Source organism: Pteronotus mesoamericanus, unplaced genomic scaffold (assembly GCF_021234165.1).
Source record: "Pteronotus mesoamericanus isolate MK-2021 breed Mesoamerican mustached bat unplaced genomic scaffold, CSHL_Meso_final contig_2, whole genome shotgun sequence".
NCBI classification, from domain to species: domain Eukaryota; kingdom Metazoa; phylum Chordata; class Mammalia; order Chiroptera; family Mormoopidae; genus Pteronotus; species Pteronotus mesoamericanus.
In genome coordinates this window covers 1,789,095-1,810,249 of record NW_026555084.1, presented here as the reverse complement: position 1 = coordinate 1,810,249, position 21,155 = coordinate 1,789,095, and the positions used below count along the sequence as shown (strand labels likewise).

The 21,155-nt window shown below is 58.6% G+C and overlaps 1 protein-coding gene across 2 annotated transcripts; it reads left to right on the top strand.

The window, feature by feature from the left end:
• The first annotated feature begins 2,519 nt into the window (after positions 1-2,519).
• FOXI1 (forkhead box I1) lies at positions 2,520-5,186 on the top strand. Of its 2 annotated transcripts, none has more exons than XM_054567879.1 (2): positions 2,520-3,094; positions 4,907-5,186. In XM_054567879.1, the coding sequence occupies exons 1-2, from the start codon at positions 2,520-2,522 to the stop codon at positions 5,184-5,186; spliced, it is 855 nt and encodes a 284-aa protein (XP_054423854.1). The 2 variants fall into 2 exon arrangements, with proteins under 2 accessions (XP_054423854.1, XP_054423853.1); XM_054567878.1 differs by having other exon boundaries at positions 2,520-3,096; positions 4,627-5,186.
• Positions 5,187-21,155: the final 15,969 nt, after the last annotated feature.

Here is a 21,155-nt window from a genome sequence, read left to right as displayed (position 1 = left end):
TCAGGTGAGAAGGTTGGCAGTTATTCAGAAGCAAAGCTGGGATTTGAATCCGGGTCTCTGTATCTCCACTACATTGCCTCTTGCTGGCCTTTTGCATTGAATCCCAAAAGCAAATTACCTGCTTTTCTCTTCTTAAATCAGAAACTATAGAAAGACAATGATGCCAAAAACCACATCCAGTTCTCCATGCAGAGATTATCATTGACAGTTCGTTATATTTATTTTCAGATTTCATACACATGCATGAACATACGTACTTCACCCACCACCTTGCCAATTACAGTATCTTGCAGCCTGTGTCTCTGAGTAATATTATTAGAACATAACATCTCTCCATATCACTAAATAGTCTACAACCTATTTTTCATTGCTGCATACTATTTCGTCACTTGGATGACAGGACATTTATTTAACCAATCCCCTGGTGTTGGACATTCAGGTTAGTTCAAATTTGGTAGCGCTATAAGTAGTACTGGGGAGAGCTGCCCTGCAGCCAATGCGTCGCTGTTCAGTTCTGCAGGATGAATGGCCGGAAGCGGAGGGGAAGGCTTTGGTCTGTATTGGTGGCTTCCCAGGTAGCTGTTCTTTAAAAAGACAGCAGCGAGCCAGGCCTCGTGGAGACCCTGTAAACAATAATGTGGCCTCTTTGCTTTACTCTTGGGAAAGAATGTGAAATCGGGCCCTGTCAGAGTCACTCGTGAACTGTTCCATGGTGGGGACAGGGGCTTCCTCAGGGTCTGGGAGGACCCCTCGCACCCAGCTCCCCGGATCGCCCTCTGGGGCCACCAGGCTGCCAAGGAGCTTCATTCCCAGATGCTGTGGCTTGTCCCTCATCTGACGCAGCAGAGTCGGGCCGGGGAGGATCCCTGGGAGGCCCCTCCGGCCGCGACCAGTGGCCTCCTTCGGTCTCCAAGGCACAGGGGGTCTGGAGGAAGTGAGAGGAAGTAGAATAAGAGAAGGAAGTAGAGCTGCAAGAACAATGACTAGAGTGGCTGGCAGGGGCGTTCTTCCAACCTGCTGACCCCGGAGAGAAGCCTCAGAAGGCTCCTCCACCTGGTCAGGAGACAGCTGCCTACTCTCTGAGAAGGGAGACCCCTGCCCATCCCCAAGCTGAGTGCCTGCCCTGGGATGAGGGGCAAAGTGGGAAAGGTCATGTCCGAGGGAGCCCGAAGAGGGGAGGGCCTGGCCACAGAGACAGAGGAGCAAGAGGCTGGAGCCCTGCTTCTAGAGCCTGAGGCAGAGATGGGCCCAGGAGGGAGAGAGGGGGGCCGTTGCTCAGGGGTGGAGGGTGCGCCTCCTGGCCTGGCTGCCAGGGGCATCTGCAAGCTGGAACATGAAAGGGTTTTGATCAGATAAGGAAGGAGAGCCTGCTTGGACCCTGCAGCCAGAAAGGAGCTTGGACATCTGGACCCTGCAGCCAGAAAGGAGCTGGGACAGTGCGGATTTCGCCCATCGGCCCCTGACGTCCAGCTCACGTTCCTTTCCTCTTGTTACTTTTATGAGCCCTGCTGCTCCTGTGGAACAGCCCCAGACCTGTCCGCAGCCCACCCCCTGCCTGCCTGCAGCATGCGCGTGCGCGCGCGCGTGTGTGTGCGTGTGCGCACACCCGTGTGCAGGTTGTGGCTGTGTGCACACATGCCTGTCCCTGTGTGGGTGTGGCAGGAGGCCATCCACGAAACTGGCAGCCCTTCCCCTCCCTGCTCCCCTGATTGTCCAGAACCAGGTTCTTTCCTGGACACTCCAGAAAATGTGTCTTCCCTTCAAAAGCCCCCCAAATATGGCTCCTGACAGGGGTGTGTCATCCGGCGTGGGTGAGGGGCCGAGACTGAGGGGTCTGGTGGGAAAGCAGGTGGGGTCAGAGGGATGGGGAAAGAGACACAGAGAAAATGCAAGCTAGAGAGAGGGACGGGGCGGAAAGGAGGCAGGAGAGGGGCAGAGACGGCCAGGAAGTAAGTGAAGCGGCCCGCGGGGCGGAGGCGCTGGAAACTCACTCCTCGGACTCCGCACGGGCGGGGGCGGGGCCGTGCCGAGGACAGAGTCGCGGGAGACGGGGGAAGGAAGAAGGAGAAACAGTGTAGCACGGAGCAGGGCAGGAGAGAGAGAAAAGGGAGGCCGAAAGGGTGGAAAGAGAGGGGGAGGAGAGCAGGGGAACGAGAGAAAGAAACATGGGACAGCCCGGAGGAGGGAAAAGGGGCAAAGTGGACGAGAAAGGGGAGCGGCAGTGAGGACAGAGAACGGGACGCGAGAGGGAGAGAGGCAACGTCTGCTACACTGCAGGTCTGAGCGTGTCATTAGTGGGGCCTGATGTGGCCAGCAGGAGGGCTCCCGACCCGTGGGCACGGTGGCCGCTGGAGGACGGAGGGGCGGGTCTCTGGGCGCTGGGGGCCGCCCCTGGGTGGGGCCAGCCGGCCGGCCCTCAGGGGTATAAGTGGGAGGCTGGGTCCTGCCGAGCACCTGCAGGGACAGCTTCCCTGCGCAGGTGCCACCAGGCAGGTGTCTTCGCTGAGCCCGGACCCACCATGAGCTCCTTCGACCTCCCGGTTCCCTCGCCTCCGCACAGCAGCCCTCAGTTCCCCGCCGCCAGCCAGGAGACCCCCGAGATGAACCTCTACTATGACAACTTCTTCCACACTCAGGGCGTATCCAGCCCTCAGCGGACCCCGTCCTTTGAGAGTGGCGGCGACTTCGGGGCCACCCCGAACCCCTACCTCTGGTTCAACGGGCAGGCCATGGCCCCGCAGCCCTACCTGCCGGGCCCCAACGCCGGCCCCTTCTTACCCCAGGCCTACGGGGTCCAGAGGCAGCTGCTTCCCGCCATGTCCGGCGTGGGGGCCGGCGACCTGGGCTGGCTGCCCATCCCGTCGCAGGAGGAGCTGATGAAGCTGGTGCGCCCCCCCTATTCCTACTCGGCGCTCATCGCCATGGCCATCCACGGGGCTCCTGAGAAGCGCCTCACCCTCAGCCAGATCTACCAGTACGTGGCCGACAACTTCCCCTTCTACAACAAGAGCAAGGCTGGCTGGCAGAACTCCATCCGCCACAACCTGTCGCTCAACGACTGCTTCAAGAAGGTGCCGCGCGACGAGGACGACCCAGGTGAGGCTGCCGGGGACGCGGGGCGGAGGGCGTGGGGGGGGCTCTTCCTCAGCGAGCCTCAGGGGCACCCCCGGGAGCCTCCCTTCATTCCTGCCACCCGTTCTAGAAAGTTCTGAAGGGGATTGTGCCTCCCGAAACCGGTGGGGGGGGGGGCGGGGGAGGGGGAAACTGAGGGGCGTCAGCCGTGAAGGAGAGCACGGGTTGGGGAGGCAGATCGGGGTTTCTATCCTGGCTGAGCCTCAGTTTGCCCGCCTGGAAAAATAGGGACGCTCTCAGTGCCTCCTCCAGAGACTGGCGGCCGGGGCCCCCAGATAGGGCGTGCGAGGGTCGGCACTCACAAGTGCCCCGAGGTCGGCAGCGATGACCAGGATTAATCCAAGTCCCCGGCGGCGCACAGCCCATAGGAAGTCCTGCGGGAGGAGAGTTTGGACTAAAAGCCCAAGGGGGACCCAGGGAAGGGAGGGGCTGTTTGTTGAACAGACACTCAGGACCACTTTGCGCCGCTGGGCGGTAGTTGCATCCCCCCGTTCAATGCGCCGCTGCAGGGAAGCTGGCGGGAAACCCATTCCCCAGATAAGGAAAACCACAGGGCGGCGGGAACGGGCCCAGCGCGGGCGGTGGGGGAGGGCGCAGCCCGCCTCGGGTGAGGCGGGAACCAGGGGTTGCTGGAATGTGGTCCGAGCCGAGGTCTCTCGAACGCCTGGCTGTGGACCTTTTCCTTTCTAAGGGTGCGTTTCTACGATAGGGAAACGCACAGAGTCATACGCACTCCTGTCTCCACTTTGCAGAATTGAAGTCCATTGCGGTTCCCGCAGGCGAAGCCAGGGTCTGGTGCAGAGGGACCCAGCTCCGCTTGCCCTGAGGCCAGCCAGGGCAGGACTCTGTCCCTCCTCGTCCCTAGTTGGCCTCCCCCTCAGGCTGAGAGACAGAGAGGGGCAGGTAGAGGTCAGGCCTTAGCTCCGCATCGGACCTCACAGCACACACCGAGTGTTTGTCCTCTCCAGTCAGCCTGAGGGGTAGGGGCAAGTCCAGCGTGCCCACTTCTCAGACTGGGAAACCGAGGCTGGCCGAGACCCCCTCAGGCAGTGAGGAGCAAAGCCGGGACTCAAATCCGTCTTTGGACCCCATGCCCAAGACTTTCAGGGAGCCCTGATGTTGTCCTGAGTTTCCTTTCACCTCGGCACTGGGAGCGCCTTGCCCCCCCCCCCCCCCCCCCCCCCCCCGTTCCCCTTCCCGCTCCGCCACCCCCCCCACTCAAACTTCTTCTAAGGAGACCTACACTCATGGCTGCTGCCTCTCTGTCTTCCTGGTCCCCGAGTGCCCAGTTGAGATGGTGCTTAAAGATGGGCAGGGTGTGGGTGGGGCTGGTTCGTGGCTTTTCTCCTTTTCTCAGTCCCTGACTTTTCTCTCTCTTTCTGGATCCCTTACCTTTGTTTTTAGCTCTTGTGCTCTCATTGGTTCCAATGAGGAGAAACAAAAGCAAAGCACTTTGTCTGTCTCTCCACTTACCTCTCCCCGCTTTTGCACCAGGCAAAGGGAACTACTGGACCCTGGACCCCAACTGTGAAAAGATGTTCGACAATGGAAATTTCCGCAGGAAGAGGAAGAGAAAATCAGACGCATCCGCCAGCGCGGGCTCCTCGGCCTCGGAGAAGGCGGACGGCGGTCTCCTGGCGGGCAGCCCCAAGACCGCCGATGCCCAGGATGTCTTGGATAGCACCTCACCAGGTGCTGCCAGCTCCGCAGAGCAGCCGCTGGCCCAGGCCCCGCCGGGCACCCCCTGCCTCAACAACTTCCTCTCCGCCATGAATGCCTACGTGAACGGGCCCAGCCCCATGAGCCGCCCTGTGGCCGCACCAGGGCTGAGCCCTGAGCCTGCTGACAAGATGGGGCAAGGCTTGATGAACTTCAACGCCTACACCCCGCTCAGCAACCTCAGCAGCCCCGGGGCCGCGGGTGAGTGGGCCAACCCCATGCCCACCAACAATCTCGGGTATGGAGGCTCCATCCTCAACCAGCTCAGCCCCCCTTTCTACAACGGCGCCAACCCGAACAACGTCCTCTACCCTAGGGAGGGCACTGAGGTCTAAAAGTGGGCCCTTCTGAGCCAAGGGTCCCCCTGGCTGGCACCCCCTGAGCTGCCCAGCAGGAGGCTCTGAGAAGTCCATCTTGTTTCTAGAACATGATGTAAACTTTCTGTTGTCCTACATACCTGAGCCCATGCCCCCACTAACTTTGCAATGGAAATGCTGGTGCTGGGTTAACAGTAGCCATGACGGACATTTGTTGAGCACTTACTATGCGCTGGGAGCCATAATAGGCTCTTTGAAGGCATGGCCCCCCTTCCTGTCTACAGTGACCTGGTGGGGTTCGTATGCACTTCCTCATTTAACAGATGAGAAAACCGGGGCTTGAGAAACTTTAGGTGACTTTCCCAGAGTCACTGAAACTACTAAGTGGCAGAGCCAGGAGTCAAGTCCTATGTGGCCCCCACGTTTGGGGCCAACGGAGGCAGGGATGGAGGCGTCGAAAGGTGACTATGGCCTGCACGTCCACGGCCTGCTGGCCGTCCGTCAAAATTTAGCGCCTGCCCCGGGCGCATCTCATCCTGATCCAAGCTGTTCTGTGGCCCCCAACTTCCCTGCAAACATCCCTTTTGCTGCCGCTCAGGGAGAGAACCTGAACCTGTGCCCCTGCAGGACAGTGTGTCCAGCTTGTTCCCACAAAGGGGCATCGCTTCCCCAGCCCCCAAAGCGCCCCCCACCCCCGCCTCAGGGCTACCCACCTTCAAAACCTCACGAAGAGCAGCTTCGTGGGTGCGTGTCACGGACCAGTGAGTGGGAGGTGGCCGAGTCTCCCAGGAGAAACGAGGCTGGACGGGCACGCTTCCCGCACAGCCCGGGAGGAGGGACCATCTGAGAGGCAAGGCCTCCGCCAGCTCCCACTGCCCAGGGGTCCGGGGGTATCGCCCTTGCTTTTGCATGTATTTTACACGCCTGCGCTCTCCTGCCACAGCATACCCTGCGAAGTATATTCTGTTTTCTTACTTTCTTTTTAATTAAAGCAAATAAAAAAATAACCGCATGTGTCTCTTCCTTGTGGGTTCTCCTGTCCCTGAGCTGCTGGCCGACTCGACCTGGCGCCAAGGGCAGCCTGGAGCTGATGGCGCGGGGACATCAGGCAGAGAAAGGATGGGTGCAAGGCTTTTCCCCGCCTCGCCCTGGGGTGGGGACAGGACGAGGGCCCCCACTGCAAAGAGGGGAGCTTGTGGGCATGGGGTGGGTGCGCAGAAGGAGCCCATCTACACTGAACACAAGCTATGGCCTGGGCACCGCCCGCCTCTGCAGCTCATGCCCAGCTCACAGCTGTGCTGTGAGCCCCCTGGCGACCCCTTGGAGGGGTGGGCCTGCCCCCGTTCTTCAGATGGGAAAACCGAGGCTCCGGGTGGCTGAGAAGCTTGCCTGAAGTCCCAGCCAGTGTTTGCCCAGGTCTTCTGACGCTGGCACATCATCACGCCGCAGCGCAACCTCAGACATGGCTAACCTGGTGGCGACGGCAACAGCAGCAGTACCGCTGACCCCGGTTCAGGGAGGGCGGTGGGCAGGTGCTGGGCCGAGGGCCCGCAGTGGGAGCTCTTCTGTCCTCACAACAGCCCACGAGTGTGTGCACGGGCAATACACGGGGGTGCCTGACAGTGCATGCTGAGAAGTGTGCGTGGAAGCGGGAGGTTTTCTGGTTGGAGCCCCCTCCTCGGATACGCACACAGAGGGTGCAAGGCAGGGCCCCCAACCCCCTGCACAGGCCATGCCAAGCTGCCCCCCGGACCCTGGAGGGCTCTCTTCCCTGGAGTAGCAGGGGGGAGGTGGTAGGTAACAGTGACAATAATGATGGTGCCAACAGCAGCCATTGCAGGGTCGCCAGTTTCCAGACACTGTTAGGACTATTGAACCAAATCCTGAATACAATCCAGTGTAATCAGTACTATTGTGTCCACTTTATAGGAGAGAAAACTGAGGCCTGGGGAGGGAGATTGTATAATTTAGTGAGGTTCAGCCAGGATTCCGACACAGACTGGCAGATGCCACAGCTAAGTTCTCACCCGCTGCACCAAGCCGGGGGGTAGGGGACTGCGGACCAGGATGGACCATGAGGGAGCGCAGTTGGGAAAACTGGGAAGTGAAAATGTGGGCCTCCCGGGAGCCCCCACAGGTCCTTTCCTGGGGAATCCCTTTCCGCAGGCAGCCAGGTGCTCCTGGCCAGGGAGCTGGGTGTGGGGGTGGCTGAGGGAGGCAAAGGGAAGGGACACAGTGTCAGGCGGTCAATAGCCTCAGAAGACTCAGGATAGGCTGGCGCCTTGCTGTACAGAAATGAACCCTGAGTCTGGGAGAGGAGGGGACTCCACAATGTCACCAGGGAGTTGAGGTCATAGGCAGAGTTAAAATGCACCTCCCTGAAGCCTTTTGTCACACTAGATCCTGGTGCCACCAAATTTGCCAGAATTAATTGATCCTGCAACCCCACCATCTCCGTTGATAACGTCACTGCCCGCTCCTCCCGGTCCCTCCTTCGCCATAGGAGGCCTGCTCCGGGTGCAGACGCGGCAAAGGACTGGGTGTGCAGGGTCCCGAGGAGGAGCCAGCCTCCCCGGGCAGCAGATGGCCATTTAGAACCAAGGTCCCCAACACTCCATTCTTCTGCAGCCTGGAAGTTCATGGGCACAGCAGTAAAAGGAACGTCCGCAGGGCGCTGACAACACAAAGACCCTGCCAGTGCTCATTTGTGATGCGCAGGGAGTTCCTGGTAGCGGCGCCAGGAGCTCCCGGAAGGGGAGGTGCAAGAGGCTCCTGGTCCCACTGCTGAAGGGCAGGACCCGGCTCAGGAAGGGGGTCTCCCTGGTCAGCCTCTGCGGGCTGGCACTGGTCCCTTCTGTGGTTCTCTTCCCCTGAGAAGAAATGAGGGCTGGAGAGAGGGAGGGAAGGGAGGGGCTCGTTATCCACTAGGAGGCCAATGCCGTGTAGGTGCTAGAGATGGACATCGCACTCATTAGCTTCCTACAGTGTGGCATGGCCCTGAAGACAGGGCCCCCAACACCAATAACGGGTCTAAGAAGGCGGCTTCCTGTGTGTTGGAGAGTCCAGGAAGCCTGCCTGGAGGAGGTGAGGCTGGAGCAAAAAGACTGTGGAAGTCAACTAAAGCAAAGGTGTCCCTCAACCCCTGGTTCACACACTCTCCCTCCAACTGCCTACCTCCAACCCCCAGCCCTGGACTAGAGTGTCTAAACGTCCAAGTTATGCGGCAGGTAGGGGGGAAGGGAATCAGGGCAGTCCGCCTCAAAGCAGAATACCCATGGAAATACATGACATTCTTGAGAGAAAAAGGCGTCAGTGAAGACTTGGTGACTGACGCTCCAAGGGATGGGGGCCACGGTGAGGGAGAAACAGCGCTCGGGAGCTCGGCATTCCTGGCCCAGGAGGCCACGCCCTCCTCCCGGGAGCTTCTTTTCTGTTAGCATGGAAAGGATATTGTAAAGGCCAAATTACACAACCAAAGAGGAAATCCAAAGGCAGACGGGGGAATAATAGAAAGGACTGTGGGGCTCACAGTGTGATTCATTATTGTTCTTTAAGGTAAGAAGAAGAAAAAATAATTGATCCTGGATGAAGAAATTGTGCTTGGCTGAGCCCCGGGCTGCGGGACAGGAGTCCAGTCCAGAAATCCCGGGGGCATGTGGTTGAGGGGTGAGGGCAAAGGGAGGGGGATGGGCTGCCGATACTTAAAAAGACATTTTGTCCAAACCTGGGGGTGGGAAACTCTGCAGGACTGGGTTTTAAGGCTTGTGGCGGGGGAGGGGGGTGGGGGCGGGGGGGGGGGAGGGCCTTTGCCTATGGTCCGCAGAGGAGTTTTAGGCTCTGTGTGGATATAAGACGACCTGGGACGTGGCGTTGAGAGGACACAATAATGACACCTCTGGCGCAGTTCAGTGGTCTGGGTCGAAGGTCAGGAAACACGTATGAAGGACCAGATAGCAAACATTTTATGCTTTACAGACCAAGAGACAAAAACTTAAGAGATTATGAAAGAAACAAGAGAGAAAAGAACTCTCCAAAATTTTTATTAATGAAAATAACAATAATCAAGTCCCATATGTCGAAATACAGGTCTACTGCTGAGAAGATGCGGTGCTTTGCGGGGGTAGCAGTCCATCTACTTCAGGTTCAGTGGCAAGTGTTCATCTGCGACTGCTGATCTGTAACGATGTTAGGAAGTTCCCGCTGGGAAGTGTCTTCTCACACAGCCGGGAACACGTGTGGCATCCTTGGGATCTGCAGCGCACGAAGCAGCATGGAGCTGTGAGCACCCCCAACTACTCAACTCCGTACCCGACGAACGAGTGACTGTGCAAAAGGAGCGTGTCTCGTTCCAATAAAACCTTATGGACACTGAAATTTGACTTTCATGTCATTTTCACATATCACAGTGCAGGCTGCTGCTTTTACTTTTCTCAATCATTTAGGAACATAAAAACCATTCTTAGCCCGTGGGCCATACAAAAATAAGTGGTGGGCTAGGGGTCACGGTCTCATGTGACACGGGAAGCTGCTCATAATCAGGATCGTCTGCACAGTTGTCCTTCACTTCTGACTGGTGGGGAGGCAATATCTGGGAGAAAGGCTGAAGAGTTGAGATTGGATGGGCTAGAAGTAGGGAGTTAGGGGAGCTTCCTGAACTTTGGGAGGGCACCGGCTTCTGGGCTGGGATGAGGGGTCTCCAGGCTGCCCCTGGCTCGGCTGGTGTGCAGGGCTTGACCAGGGCTCCTCTGCCTTCCTCGGTTCTGGAAGCCTGCTCCCGGATTCTGTTTCCATCACAGCCCCCCAAGGTCTTAATAAATGCCGCGGCGCCTCCAAAGGACAGACAGCTGCCTGGAGGACTGCGGAGACCGAGGTGGTGGGTGGCCCAGGGTGCGGGAAGCCGCGCTCAGAGCTGCAGCCTGAAAATGGCCTTGATCTCTAGCTGCTCGGGTGGAGTGTGGCACCTGTTTATGAGTAAACTAATGGCCTGCTCTCAGCTGGAGGCAGGGTAATGGGGCAAGGCAGGGCTGGAGAACACCCAGGCCGTGCTGCCCGAGGTGTAACCCTTTCTGGGCGGCAGCCGGGGAACAGATAAGCACCCCTGCAATGGAAGGACCAGCTCCAACCAACTGCCCTGCTTTCAGCTGGTTCCCGCAGGAGAGAGGAGAGCCCTGCTCCAAACCAGGACAATTCGGCCCCACACGTAATAACCTGGAAACAGCTGAGAAAAACACTGAGTCATTATTGCTCGCGCAGCCAAGGAGCACTTGGCCCACTGCGTGCTGGGTGCTGTTGGGGATGCAGCGTGAACAGGATCAGCATCACCTGGCTATGCTCAAGCCGAATCCTTCTTATAAGACCCCTTGGCCCCGCCTCCAGGCCCAGGCAGAGCGTACATTGTTACCCCCTTGGACGGAGAGACAGCTGACACACGCAGTGTCACCGGCGAAACGCGAGTAGAAGGTGGACAATAACTCAGATCTCCTTCGTCAGAGCATAGAGGTTCCACTTTATTAAAGCACAAGACAATCGTTTAAACGCCCCCCCTGCCGCCCAACTATTTGGCTCTTTATCCACGCACTCGTTCACCTCTTCTGACACATGTAGAAACGGGAGCCAGCACCAGACTCAGCGTGGGTGCTTGGGAACGCGCTCCCTTTCCTCAAAGCGTCCACATTCCACGGCGAGCACGGGGCACCGGGGCTCTACTCGCCTCGCCCCTAGCACGGGGAAGGAGCACTGGAAAAGGAGTCCTCAGGGCGGGGGCTGAGCCACGCGGCGGCTGAGAGACAGATCTTCCTTTTACTCTGTCCCCTCGGGCAAGCCCCTGGCCTCCCTGAGCCTCGGTGCCCTCCCCTGCTCCCTGCGCACAGCAGCCGTGCCCCGTGAATGGGCCGCTGTGATGGGCTGGAAAGCTTGACCCTGCGCCTGGCGCGCAGGCGGTGCCCCGTAAGTGGCGATTGCTGTGCGTCCGGGGAAGAAGCCCACAGGCGTGGCAGAGGGGCCAGAGTTCCGCGGGGCTGCTGATTCCGGGGGTCTGTTTGTTTGCGTCAACCGCTTGTTTCTAGGCTAAACATATTTGCACAGTCGTGAAGCATAGGTACTGGCCCCATTTATGTCAGCGAGCTAATTGAATCCTCAGAGAAACACCTCCATGTGGGTGTTATTTTCTTCCCATTTTGCAGATATGGAACCTGAGAGCCAGTGATAGAAACGTCTCCAAGATCACACAGCAGGAAAGGGTAAACGCCAGGGTTTGAGACCATGTCCCCAAAGGCTTGTCCCCGCACTGGGCTTCCCTCTTGCTCCATGGGGGAGGGAGTTTGGTTGTAATTTTGCCATGGGTTGGACAGAAAAACCAAAGTTTAAATGGCAGCGTGAAGCACTGGGGGGGGGGGGGATGGGGAGACGCCGATAGGAGGGACAGTTAGACTCGGGAATGGGCGACTCCAGCAAAGGCAGGACGCCCTCCAAGACGACTTCCCTGCCAATATCAGCCCTTATCTTTTCTGGATGATTCTCAGTGGTCCAATCAGAGGCACAGAAAGGGGAAAAAAAAAAAGACCAGCCGCCACCTTTCCTTTCCCCAAGTTCCCAAAAGGTTTCCCACCTTCAGGGTTATTTCACTCATCCGAAGACGCCCCGGCGGCTCGCGCTGCCCTTGCCGCCAGCCTTCCACTGTCCTCCGCTCACCAAAGGATTGGTGTCTGCCTGGGGCTGGGTCACTGTGATAGAATGATCTGCTATCTGCCCGCATAGAGGAAGCCCCGAACCAGATGCCCCATTGATCTCGATCAAGGTCGACGAGACTTAGCACGTACCCCTGCGCTTCGCTACTCTCACCCACGCAGGCATCACGAATCCATCCCCACGCGCCTTCCCGCTGAGCCCCGAGAAGGCCGCTGTGGGAGCTTCCTCTGCTCCCTTCACATACCACAAACTAGGTGGCTTAAAATGGCAGAAAGTCACTCTCACAGTTCCAGAGGTCAGAAGTCCTAAACAAAGGGGTCAACAGAGCCACATTCCCTCCGAAAGCCCTAGGGGAGATCATTCCTTGCCTCTTCCAGCTTCTAGCATATCCGGGTGCCCCTTGGCTTGTGTCCGCGCCCCTCCAGCCTCTGTCCCCATCTTCACCAGTCTTCTCTTCTGTTCCCTGTGAGGACGCCTACCAATAATTTTAGGACCCACCCTTGCAATCCAGGATAAGCTCATCTCCTGACCCTTAACTTAATGACACCCACAAAGGTAGTTTTCCAAACGTGCCCAGCCGTGGTTTTCAGGAAGATCCCATTCGCAGGCTCCAAGGCGTAGGGTGCTGTCTTGTCTTTGGGGAGGCGGGGCCACCAGCCAGCCCTCAACAACCACAGAGTCTTTCTCAGCATAGGGTTCAGATTCATTGGCCCCCACAAGGAGATGCGGGCCCATGAAGCCAAGTCCCTTTCTAATCTCTGGTCTAAATCAAAGGCAGCGATTCGATCAGACCACAAACGTTTACGGAGCACTAGTTCTATAAGAGCCTCGATGTCTCCACTGTGCAAGGGGCTGTGGGGGAAACTGAGAGGCGGGGCCTAGATAGTAGCTGGCTCATGGTGGGCGTGTCGTAAACGTTTGTTGCCCCTTCCAGGCACTTTGCAGGGTCCCCCAAGACGCAGCCCCTGGCCTGGAGGAGAAACCAGTGAAGACACTGGTGAGTGCCACACCCCAGAGATCCTGAAGGGAGGCAGCCCCCCATGAAGCTTCCTCTGATGAGGGTACGTTCCTCCCACTTGTAACCACGTGTTTAACATCTGTCTCGCCCAAGCCCCTTAAGTATTTCCCTGTGTGTGTTTCAGCGGCTACTCCGGGTCTGTTCTGTGCCAGGGTAAGGGAATAAAGTGGCTGGTGAGCCTCCGTTAATTGAAATGGGATTGTCACCCCCGTCTGCAGGCGGGGACAGCAAGGCAGAACAGCGAGGCCTGCACTGGGCAGGCGTGGGCTTCCGCGATGAGGAGAGCCTGGCGCCCGCCACAGCCAGCTCGCTGGGGCTGTCCCCACGGCCCTTCCTAAGCCAGCCCCCAGCCCCTCCCCCTGGCTCAGGCTCCCTGAAGGGGAAGACCCGCGGGAGGCGGGGCGGGAGGGCTCCCCTCGGCCTGGCACAAGGTGAATTCTTTATGGCAAGAACCAGACGAGCTGGTGGCCTGGATGCTGAGAAGCAGGAAAAGACAAATAATTCCCAGCAGGAGTGCCAAAGAACGGCTGCATTGGGAAATCTCTCCCCCGGCCGCGCACCGGGCCCCAGGGGGCTGCCTGGGCCTGGCCAGACGGACCCTTCTCCTGGGTTGCTTTCTCCCTGCCCGCTCCCACTCTGCCCTCTACCGGGACGACTGTTGCACATCCTTCAGGCTGAGCTCAGCTGTCTGCTCCCTCCAGCTGGGTTAGGGTTCCCCATGCTCCTCTAGTACCCTGTGCTTTACTTCTAGTATCACCGTCCTCGGGATGTATTGTTTTGCTATGGTCTCAGCGAATTCCCCCTGCCCAGAAGGTGACCTGGTTATGGTCAGGAGTCCTAGCCCCGCTCTGTTGTGTGAACCTGGCACCTGAGTCTGATACCCAATGAAAGTTGAATGAATAGGCGTGTGAGTTTTTAAAAAAGTGAATGAATGCGTGAACAACCATCAATCAATCAGCAGTTATTTGTAAACAGGTTGCATGTAGATATCAAAACCACGCTTCGGCCCCAGGCTTGCTTCATCCCCAGCCCCACGGCCTCTGAGCACCGCTGCGCTGCAGGGTGAGTGGGCTGCCGCGGGTCCTGCGGGTCCAGAGGGGAGGCGGAGGTTGGGGCTGGTGAGGGATACGTGCGACACAGGAATGGCGTCTGGATAGACATTTCTTCACTCTTTTCACGGTTTTTGAGCCCCTTCTATGCAATAGGCGCTGCGTCCATGCCGTGGACCCTGAATTATAATGCTGCCTCTACCCTCAAGGACTTCACCCTGTGAAGTCTTCCACCGGACAGCTACACAGATGCATGCTGGGAGGGAGCGTCTGGATTCAGGAGAAGAGAAGCCCAGACCAAGGTGGGCTTTGGGCAGGAACTGTTCCACAGCTCAGGGACATGACCTACCCCAGGTCCCCAGAGGCCTCTGGGCGCACATCACAGCATATCGGTGAGGTCTCCCTGGCCCGAGGTGGCAGCATGGAGTCCTGCCCAAGTTCCCGGTCTCGGGGTGCCCCGCAGAGCTCAGGCCTCCCAGGATGAACACCCACAGGGCCAGTTCCTTAAGATCGTGGTAGATGATAGGTAAATAACATGTCCAGTTGGTTCTATTTCTCTGGAGAACCCTGATACATACTTTGGTATCACTGCTCCAGAGATTTTTCTAGAACACTAGCTGGATAGTGCCCCCCCCATCCCCCGCTTATGCCTAGCTTTAATTTGTCCCTCTCCCAGGATAAAATCCAAACCTTCCCCAGTGATTTCTAGGGGTGGAACTCCTGGTTACCTCGCAGCCTTGGTCTCCCCAGTTCCCTGGGAGTTCTTCTCGCCTCCCCTCTTGGTAACGCTAGTCTTCAGCCAGTCTGAGCAGTGAGGAGATAGTGTGAGGACAAGAGCCCCACTCTCAGGAACAGACCCTCCTCTCTATGTCCCTAAAGTTCGTCTACCCAGTTCCCAGCAGATCTTCTAGAACTTTCTAGGACACAGGTGCAAGGAGGGCCTGGGCCTGGGCCCTCTGGATTCAGTCCGAGGTCCCCGGGCGCAAGTGTGCAGACCCGGGAGCAGGCAGAGGGAGCCCTGTTCCAGCCAGTCTTCCCCGTGGGCAGAGCTGGAGCCAGGTTGGCAGGGCTCCTTGGCTTGGCCTCCTTGGTTCCTGTAGGTGGAAGGCCCTGAGCGATTGCGGTTTTTTCTGGGTATCTCAGCCAACCCGGAAACCCAACCACAGCCTCAGCACTAGACAGACATCCCCTGGTAATGATTGTGAAAAAGTAAAACACAGTGACATCGCCCTGGCTCGGGCTGGGACCCAGGCAAGCCCTGCTTTGGGGTGCTGTGGTATTGGGGACATGGCAGCGGGTGACTGCCAGAAGGAACCCCTCCCACGGAAGCCCAGCCTCCCACCACGACCCAGGCTGCGGGCTTGAAGGGATGCGTAGCTGGGACCCCTGGTCTCATCTGCAGGCGGGGTGTTTGGTAGCACCATAAAGGGCCGGCCATAAAGGTCCCTGCCGCCTGGGACGTGCCTCCCAAGAAGGGCCTTTCCCTTTGGGGTCTCGTGGCCATAAGGACACTTGCCCAGTGACATTCACAGAGGAGCAGTGCTGTGTAGTGGTTAGCAGCCCAGGCTTGGGAAGAAGACCAGGTTCAGATTCTAGCCCTCTCCCTTATTTCACTGGGGGACCTCATATTCACCCCTTCACCTTTGTGGGCCCCAGGTGCTGATCCGTATAACGGGGATAATAACAAGCTGCAGCTGATCTCCTCTGAGCTTCCTCGCGGCTCCCCTTCCGAGCCAGGTGTGGCCATCAAGGTCACGTGACGTTAAACCAGCCTGGCGTGGGCCTGACGGCAGACTGGGCCGGCGTGTGGAAACCTGCAGGAGCGCACATACCCTCTTCTCTTGGACTGGTTTACAGACTAATACCAGCTTTGGAAAAATACCAGCGTGCCATACTGGACACAAGACGAGGAGAGGCCTTCTGCCAAGCCCTATAGCCTGTGCATCTGTCTTTCGGGCCAGTTCGGTTCTGTCGTGGGTGGCAGCAGAAGACCAAGTCTGGGCAGGGAAGGTTATAGCCCCGACGTCTGCCTTTCCCATGAGGGGCTCTCTGGGGCCAGGAAGCATGTGCGGGTTTTACTGAATCTTTTCCACCAGCCTGGGAATGAAGTACTATTATCACCCCCATTCAGGGAGCAGGGAGACAGAATCTCAGAGAGGGCAACTACCTCGCCCAAGGTCACACAGCAAGTAGGCGGCAAAGCCAGGATTTGACCCAAAACCCCACGGCCTGTAAGTGTTGTGCTGTACAGCTGGGGTGGCAAGGGGGGCATCTGGAGCTCTGAGCGGGTCCAGAGAGGGCGCGCAGGGCAGGAACGCCAGGGGCACCTGCGAGATGGAGATTCATTCCCTCAGTCGGCAATTCCTCAGCGCCTACTGTGCGCAGGCGCCGGGGGCCTCAACCCAAAACACAGCCCCTCCTCCGGCAGGACTTCAGGCGCAAGTGTGCTCTTCCTTCGCGCGTCCTTTCTGGACACCGTCACGAACCCAGGGTGCTCCTTCGGCTGGACCACAGGGCGTAGAACATCAGACGCCAAAGTCACTCCCTGCACGTTGAACTGCCTTGACTCGCAATGGGATGGAATCTTAAAGGAGCTTGTAAAAAAGGTTTTGAGAGCTACCCAGGGGCACCCACCTTCCCTTCACCACCTGTCAAGGAAAGCGGCCCTGAGAGAGCTTCAGGGGACCCCAGGTAAGGCCACGGCGTGGGATCGCGCCGCTGATTCCGGGCTCCACCGTGGGCCGGCTGTGCGACCTTGACCAAGGCCTTCACCTCTCTGAACCTTGGTTTCCTCAGTACACAGTGAGCGCAATCCCCCTGCCACAGAGTCCTGGGAAGGATTAAATGTGACGCTGCCTTTTAGCTCCCTGCCTGGCAGGCCGGGAGCCCTGATGCCCCGTGGCTATTATGAGCAGTGTTGTGCGTCAGCCAGGCCTCTGCCCCGGGTCCTCCAGTGCTCACAATCAGCCCGCTGCGAGCCCCACATAATATGGGGGCGGGGGGTGCGGGAGGGACTAGGGCACCAGGAGGAGGAGGCGGGCGGGGGGAGGCACCTGCCCCCGAGGCCTCACAGCCTGGAATTCTCTTCCTTCCCTGCCCCGCCAAGCCGTTTCCCTGGCTCCCCAGGCCTCCACTGCTCCGGGACCCAGCCCTGGGCTCCAGGGGTGCTGAGAACAAGGGGGCACAGTCAGCAACCATTTCAGTTTTGTCGCCATCTCTTGTCCTGCCCCGTCCCTGGACTTCAGAAGCCAGGAGAAAATTTCAGCCTCAAAACTGGAGCCAACCCAGCCTGCACCTCTGCTCTCGAGAGTGTCCCCCATGGCCCTGCCTGAGCAGCCTCAGCTGCCTGGCACCCTGAACCAGCCCACGCGGTTCCCACCCGAGGCTTCGCACACGCTGTCCGCACCACCTGGGGCTCCCCATGCATTCCGCTGGGGCCCTTGGCCCTGAAACCGGATTTTATCCTTGCCTGTATTTTATAGGCGATCCACATGAACCCTGAGGACCTGAGGTGACCTCCACATCCTCCACCAGAAGAGCAAGCAAGCATCTCTGACGAGCCTGTGTCCCAGGCTTCACTAAGCGGCACAGGCGTGAAGTCGGGTTTGTTCTCTCCAGCTTGCAGAGAAGGACTCCCAGGTGTGCGGTCATGAGAGCACCCCTATCAGGTGCCGGTGGCCCTGCAGCCCGACCCCCCAGGGACCCATGCCGGGGCCTAGACTGCCTCCCTATACTAATTCCCAGGGAAAATACCGCTGACCAGCATCCAGATCTGGAGGCACACTCTTTGGGGGTAAAACCTCGAAGATTCACATCTTAGAAAGGTGGGCTTCCCTGTCCACCCCTCTACCACTGTTTACAGGGCGCAGTGAGACTCCTTTGGGGCCCGGGCAACAGGGATGACCCGGAGTGCCCACGGCCTCCTAAGGAGCTCCGCTCCACCCCTGCCAGCCAGGGCACACTCAGCCACGGCCTCCTGTACCCAGGCTGCCGCCCAGGGGCCCCAGGCAGCTGGTCCCCCTGCAGGGGAGGAGGCTCAGTTCCTCAGAGCAGCTGCTCTGGAAACAGCTGCCTGAGTTCAAGTCCCACAGCTCGGCTGGCCAGCTCAGAGCCCTGGAGCCAGGGACTTAGCCTCAGCATCTTCCCCTGTAACATGGGAAGAATAATTGTAGCAATCAAAAGATGCCAGGCAGGAGGTGGAGGTGTGTTTTGCTTTATTTTTCCTGATAGGAAGCCAAATATTCAGAAGGATCCTCGCTTTCCTCAGGGGGTGGTGCCCGGGGCCAGCCGAGGGGCCAGCCAGTTCCAGCAAGTGCCCTGCCTAGTGGGGACGGGGCCACTCAAAGTGTGGAGGCCTCTGTGCCAGTCAGGTGCCTATTGTCATTATCAGGGCTGCATTCCTGAGATTCTTTGGTGGCCAGGCACTTATTACAGGAGAATCAAAGTACCAAAGGAAAATACTCATTTGAGGCCTGGATTTTTCATTTTGGTAATTGGCCATTGGGTCTGGCCGTGCTGGGGGTGCAGGCGGAAGGGAGCTGCTGGACAAAGCTTCTCTATGGGAGTCCAGTGGCCCATGCGGGAAGGCGGGGGCCCCCGCCCAGACCCTCAGGGCCGCCCACAAGGCCTTCCGGGGGTCACGTTGTCCACCCCCCCGCGCCTGGCCAGGCCCATCAGCACCACAAATCTGCACAGAAGGGGCCAGACCCTCACAAGCGAGCCACTGTCCGACCCAGGGGTCCTCAGCAAGAGGGTGATTTTGCCCCCACCCCCTCACCGGGGACATTTGGAAACGTCTAGAGACATTTTTGGTTGTCGCCACTGGCAATGGAGGGGGAAGAAATGGATGTATTGGCCAAAGATGCTTTGTTTTTAAACACCCTACAGGGCATGGGACAGCCTCCCACCACGAACAATAACCTGGCCCCAAAGGACAAGTGTCATGGTCAAAAAAGCCCAGCTCTGTCCTAAACCCCTCTCCTGTAGCTGGTGCCCATTTTCCCCAGTGAGAGTGTGTGAGGATGTAGCAGGGGAGGCAGTCACCCTAGCTGCGTCCTTCAGGAAGGGGAGGGGTAGGGAAGGAAGGTCATTAGACACAGCTTGTTACCCCAGTGGGTGCCAGGCGGGGACGATGGGGGATCCATGCGTGGGTTCCACTCTCGGGCTGGGGACCCCAGGCTGGCCACTTCCTGGGTCTGAGCCTGTAAAATGGGATTGTCATTCCCGCCTCACAGGGAGGGTGTAAGAGCAGAAACGAGGCCTGCAAAGTACCTAGGGCACACCTGGTACATGGGAGCTTCTCCGCACAGGTAAGCCCCTCCTCCTTCCCCCTACCCTTTCCTCTACAACCTTCTTCTCTGTACACACCTTCCCAGTGACCACCTGAGATACATCATCTTCCCCAGCCCCTCCTTGGTGCCCTCCACCTCCCTGTCCCTGCCTCTCCAAGCTCCCCTGTACCCTATCCACGCTCCCGGGAGGGCCTCTGCAGCCCCCACCCACAACCACCCTCCCAACCCAGCAGAGATGCCTGACTTGGCCACATGCTGGATTCTGTGGGTGGCTCCTGGCTCTAGGGGGGGTGGGCATATTTGGGAGGGGGTGGGGTGTGTGAGCAGGGGTATATGTAGATGGGCATATGTACTGGGCATGCGCGTGTGCACAATGGTAGTGGGGGGTGAGTGCGTGTTTCTGCGTCTTGTCCGGATGCACGAAGCCCGGACTGCCCCCTTTTCCTTGTTTTCCCCCAGCCCCCGCCCCCGCCCACCCCAGAACACTGCAACATGCCAGGCTCATGGGCTATAGAGGGTCCCTTGGGGAAAGCTGGCGGGATGGGCCCCCGATCTCAGAGCAGCTTCTTTACTGCCCTCCCCCAGAAGGGTGCAGGAACCCAGGTTCCCGTGCACCTCCCTGCTTCCCCCACGCCCTTCCGAGCTCCTTTCCTGCACGCCGACGCCGCAGCAAGCCAGGTCCCAGACACCTGGACCGAGAGCTGAATCACGCATGGCCGCTGCAGACAGCTGTGTTCGGGAGGGAGCTCTTGGGGGCTGCCGGTCTGCCTGGTGAGCCAGGTCTGCAGTTTACGCTTTGAAGGGTTGAAGTCCTCCATAAGCCTTGTAAACCACCGCTGCCCTGGGACCCGAAGTCCCCTGGTTCTGTCCGCCCTCCACCCATCCAGCCAGGGAAGAGTTAACCCCGGGCCCTGCAGGAGCCTCCAGGGATCTTGCTCCTGGGCTGTTGCCGGCCCCCTTCCATCAGCTCCCATTGGTCAGTGCCTGGCCAAGCCAGTCAGTCAATATTTTTAAACACCCCAGGAAGTCAGATACACCCTCAGGCTCCTGCTTGCTCAGCGCAGCAATGGTATTCAGGGGCTCTGAAAACACTGAGGAGGAGCCACTCACTCTGCCTGCAGGATTTCAGAGAAACCTTGAGGAAGAAAACGAATCTCCCCCAGGGTCTCTCTGAATCAGGAGGAGGCCACCAGGAGACCGGGAGTGGGGCATGTTTACCAGGCACAGGGACACAGAGTGCAAAGGCAGGAAGGAGTAGGACAGAACCTCGGGCAAAGGCTGCAGGTCCCGGAGAGAGCAGTGTGTGGTGGGGCTTGAAGAGGTCAGGAAAGTGAACTGGAAAGGGCTTGAGAGCCAGGCTTTAAGCTGTGGTTGCCCTTGGCAATCCCAGGGCCTCGAGCTCTAACTCAGCCCTGGGACCAGCTGCATAGTTTGTAGGGCCCAAAGCAAACCCAAAATGGGGGCCCCCTGTTCAGCAATTATTACGAATTTCCGCACAGTGACCACAAAGCATTAAACTCGAGGCAGTTGCACCCGCCCAGGGTGAGGTTCCGCTGGCCTGAGCAGATGTCCTGTCTGCGCTGGAGGAGGCGGTAGCCTGAGCCCACCGGGCCTGGCCGAGGAAGCAGGAAAGGCCTCTGCAAAGTTCCCCGCCTCCCTGGCCAGCAGCCCTTCCCTTGGCAGGATATCGGGTTACCCTCCAAAGGCACTGTGTTCAGGGTTTAATCAATCATCAGGGTTTGTGTAGCGCTTGTCCCTTTGTGCACTGTCTCCTCCACTGGCCAACCCCTCCCCTGTACAAACATGCGGGCAGGTGCCCAGGGGCCCCCAAAAGCCTCTTCTGGTAAGGGCTGGCTCCAGCCACTGCCCGGAGGCTTGGGGCTGTGCCCAGAGCCCGCCCCAGCTCCGGCTTGCCCAGGCCCCGCTGGAGAATTCAGAGGGA

Bases quoted from the DNA above. Each gene is read 5' to 3' on its own strand.
- FOXI1 (XM_054567878.1), top strand. From the start codon at position 2,520: ATGAGCTCCTTCGACCTCCCGGTTCCCTCGCCTCCGCACAGCAGCCCT. The intron at 3,097-4,626 runs GTGAGGCTGCCG...CTTTTGCACCAG, and splicing joins GCGCGACGAGGACGACCCAG to GCAAAGGGAACTACTGGACC.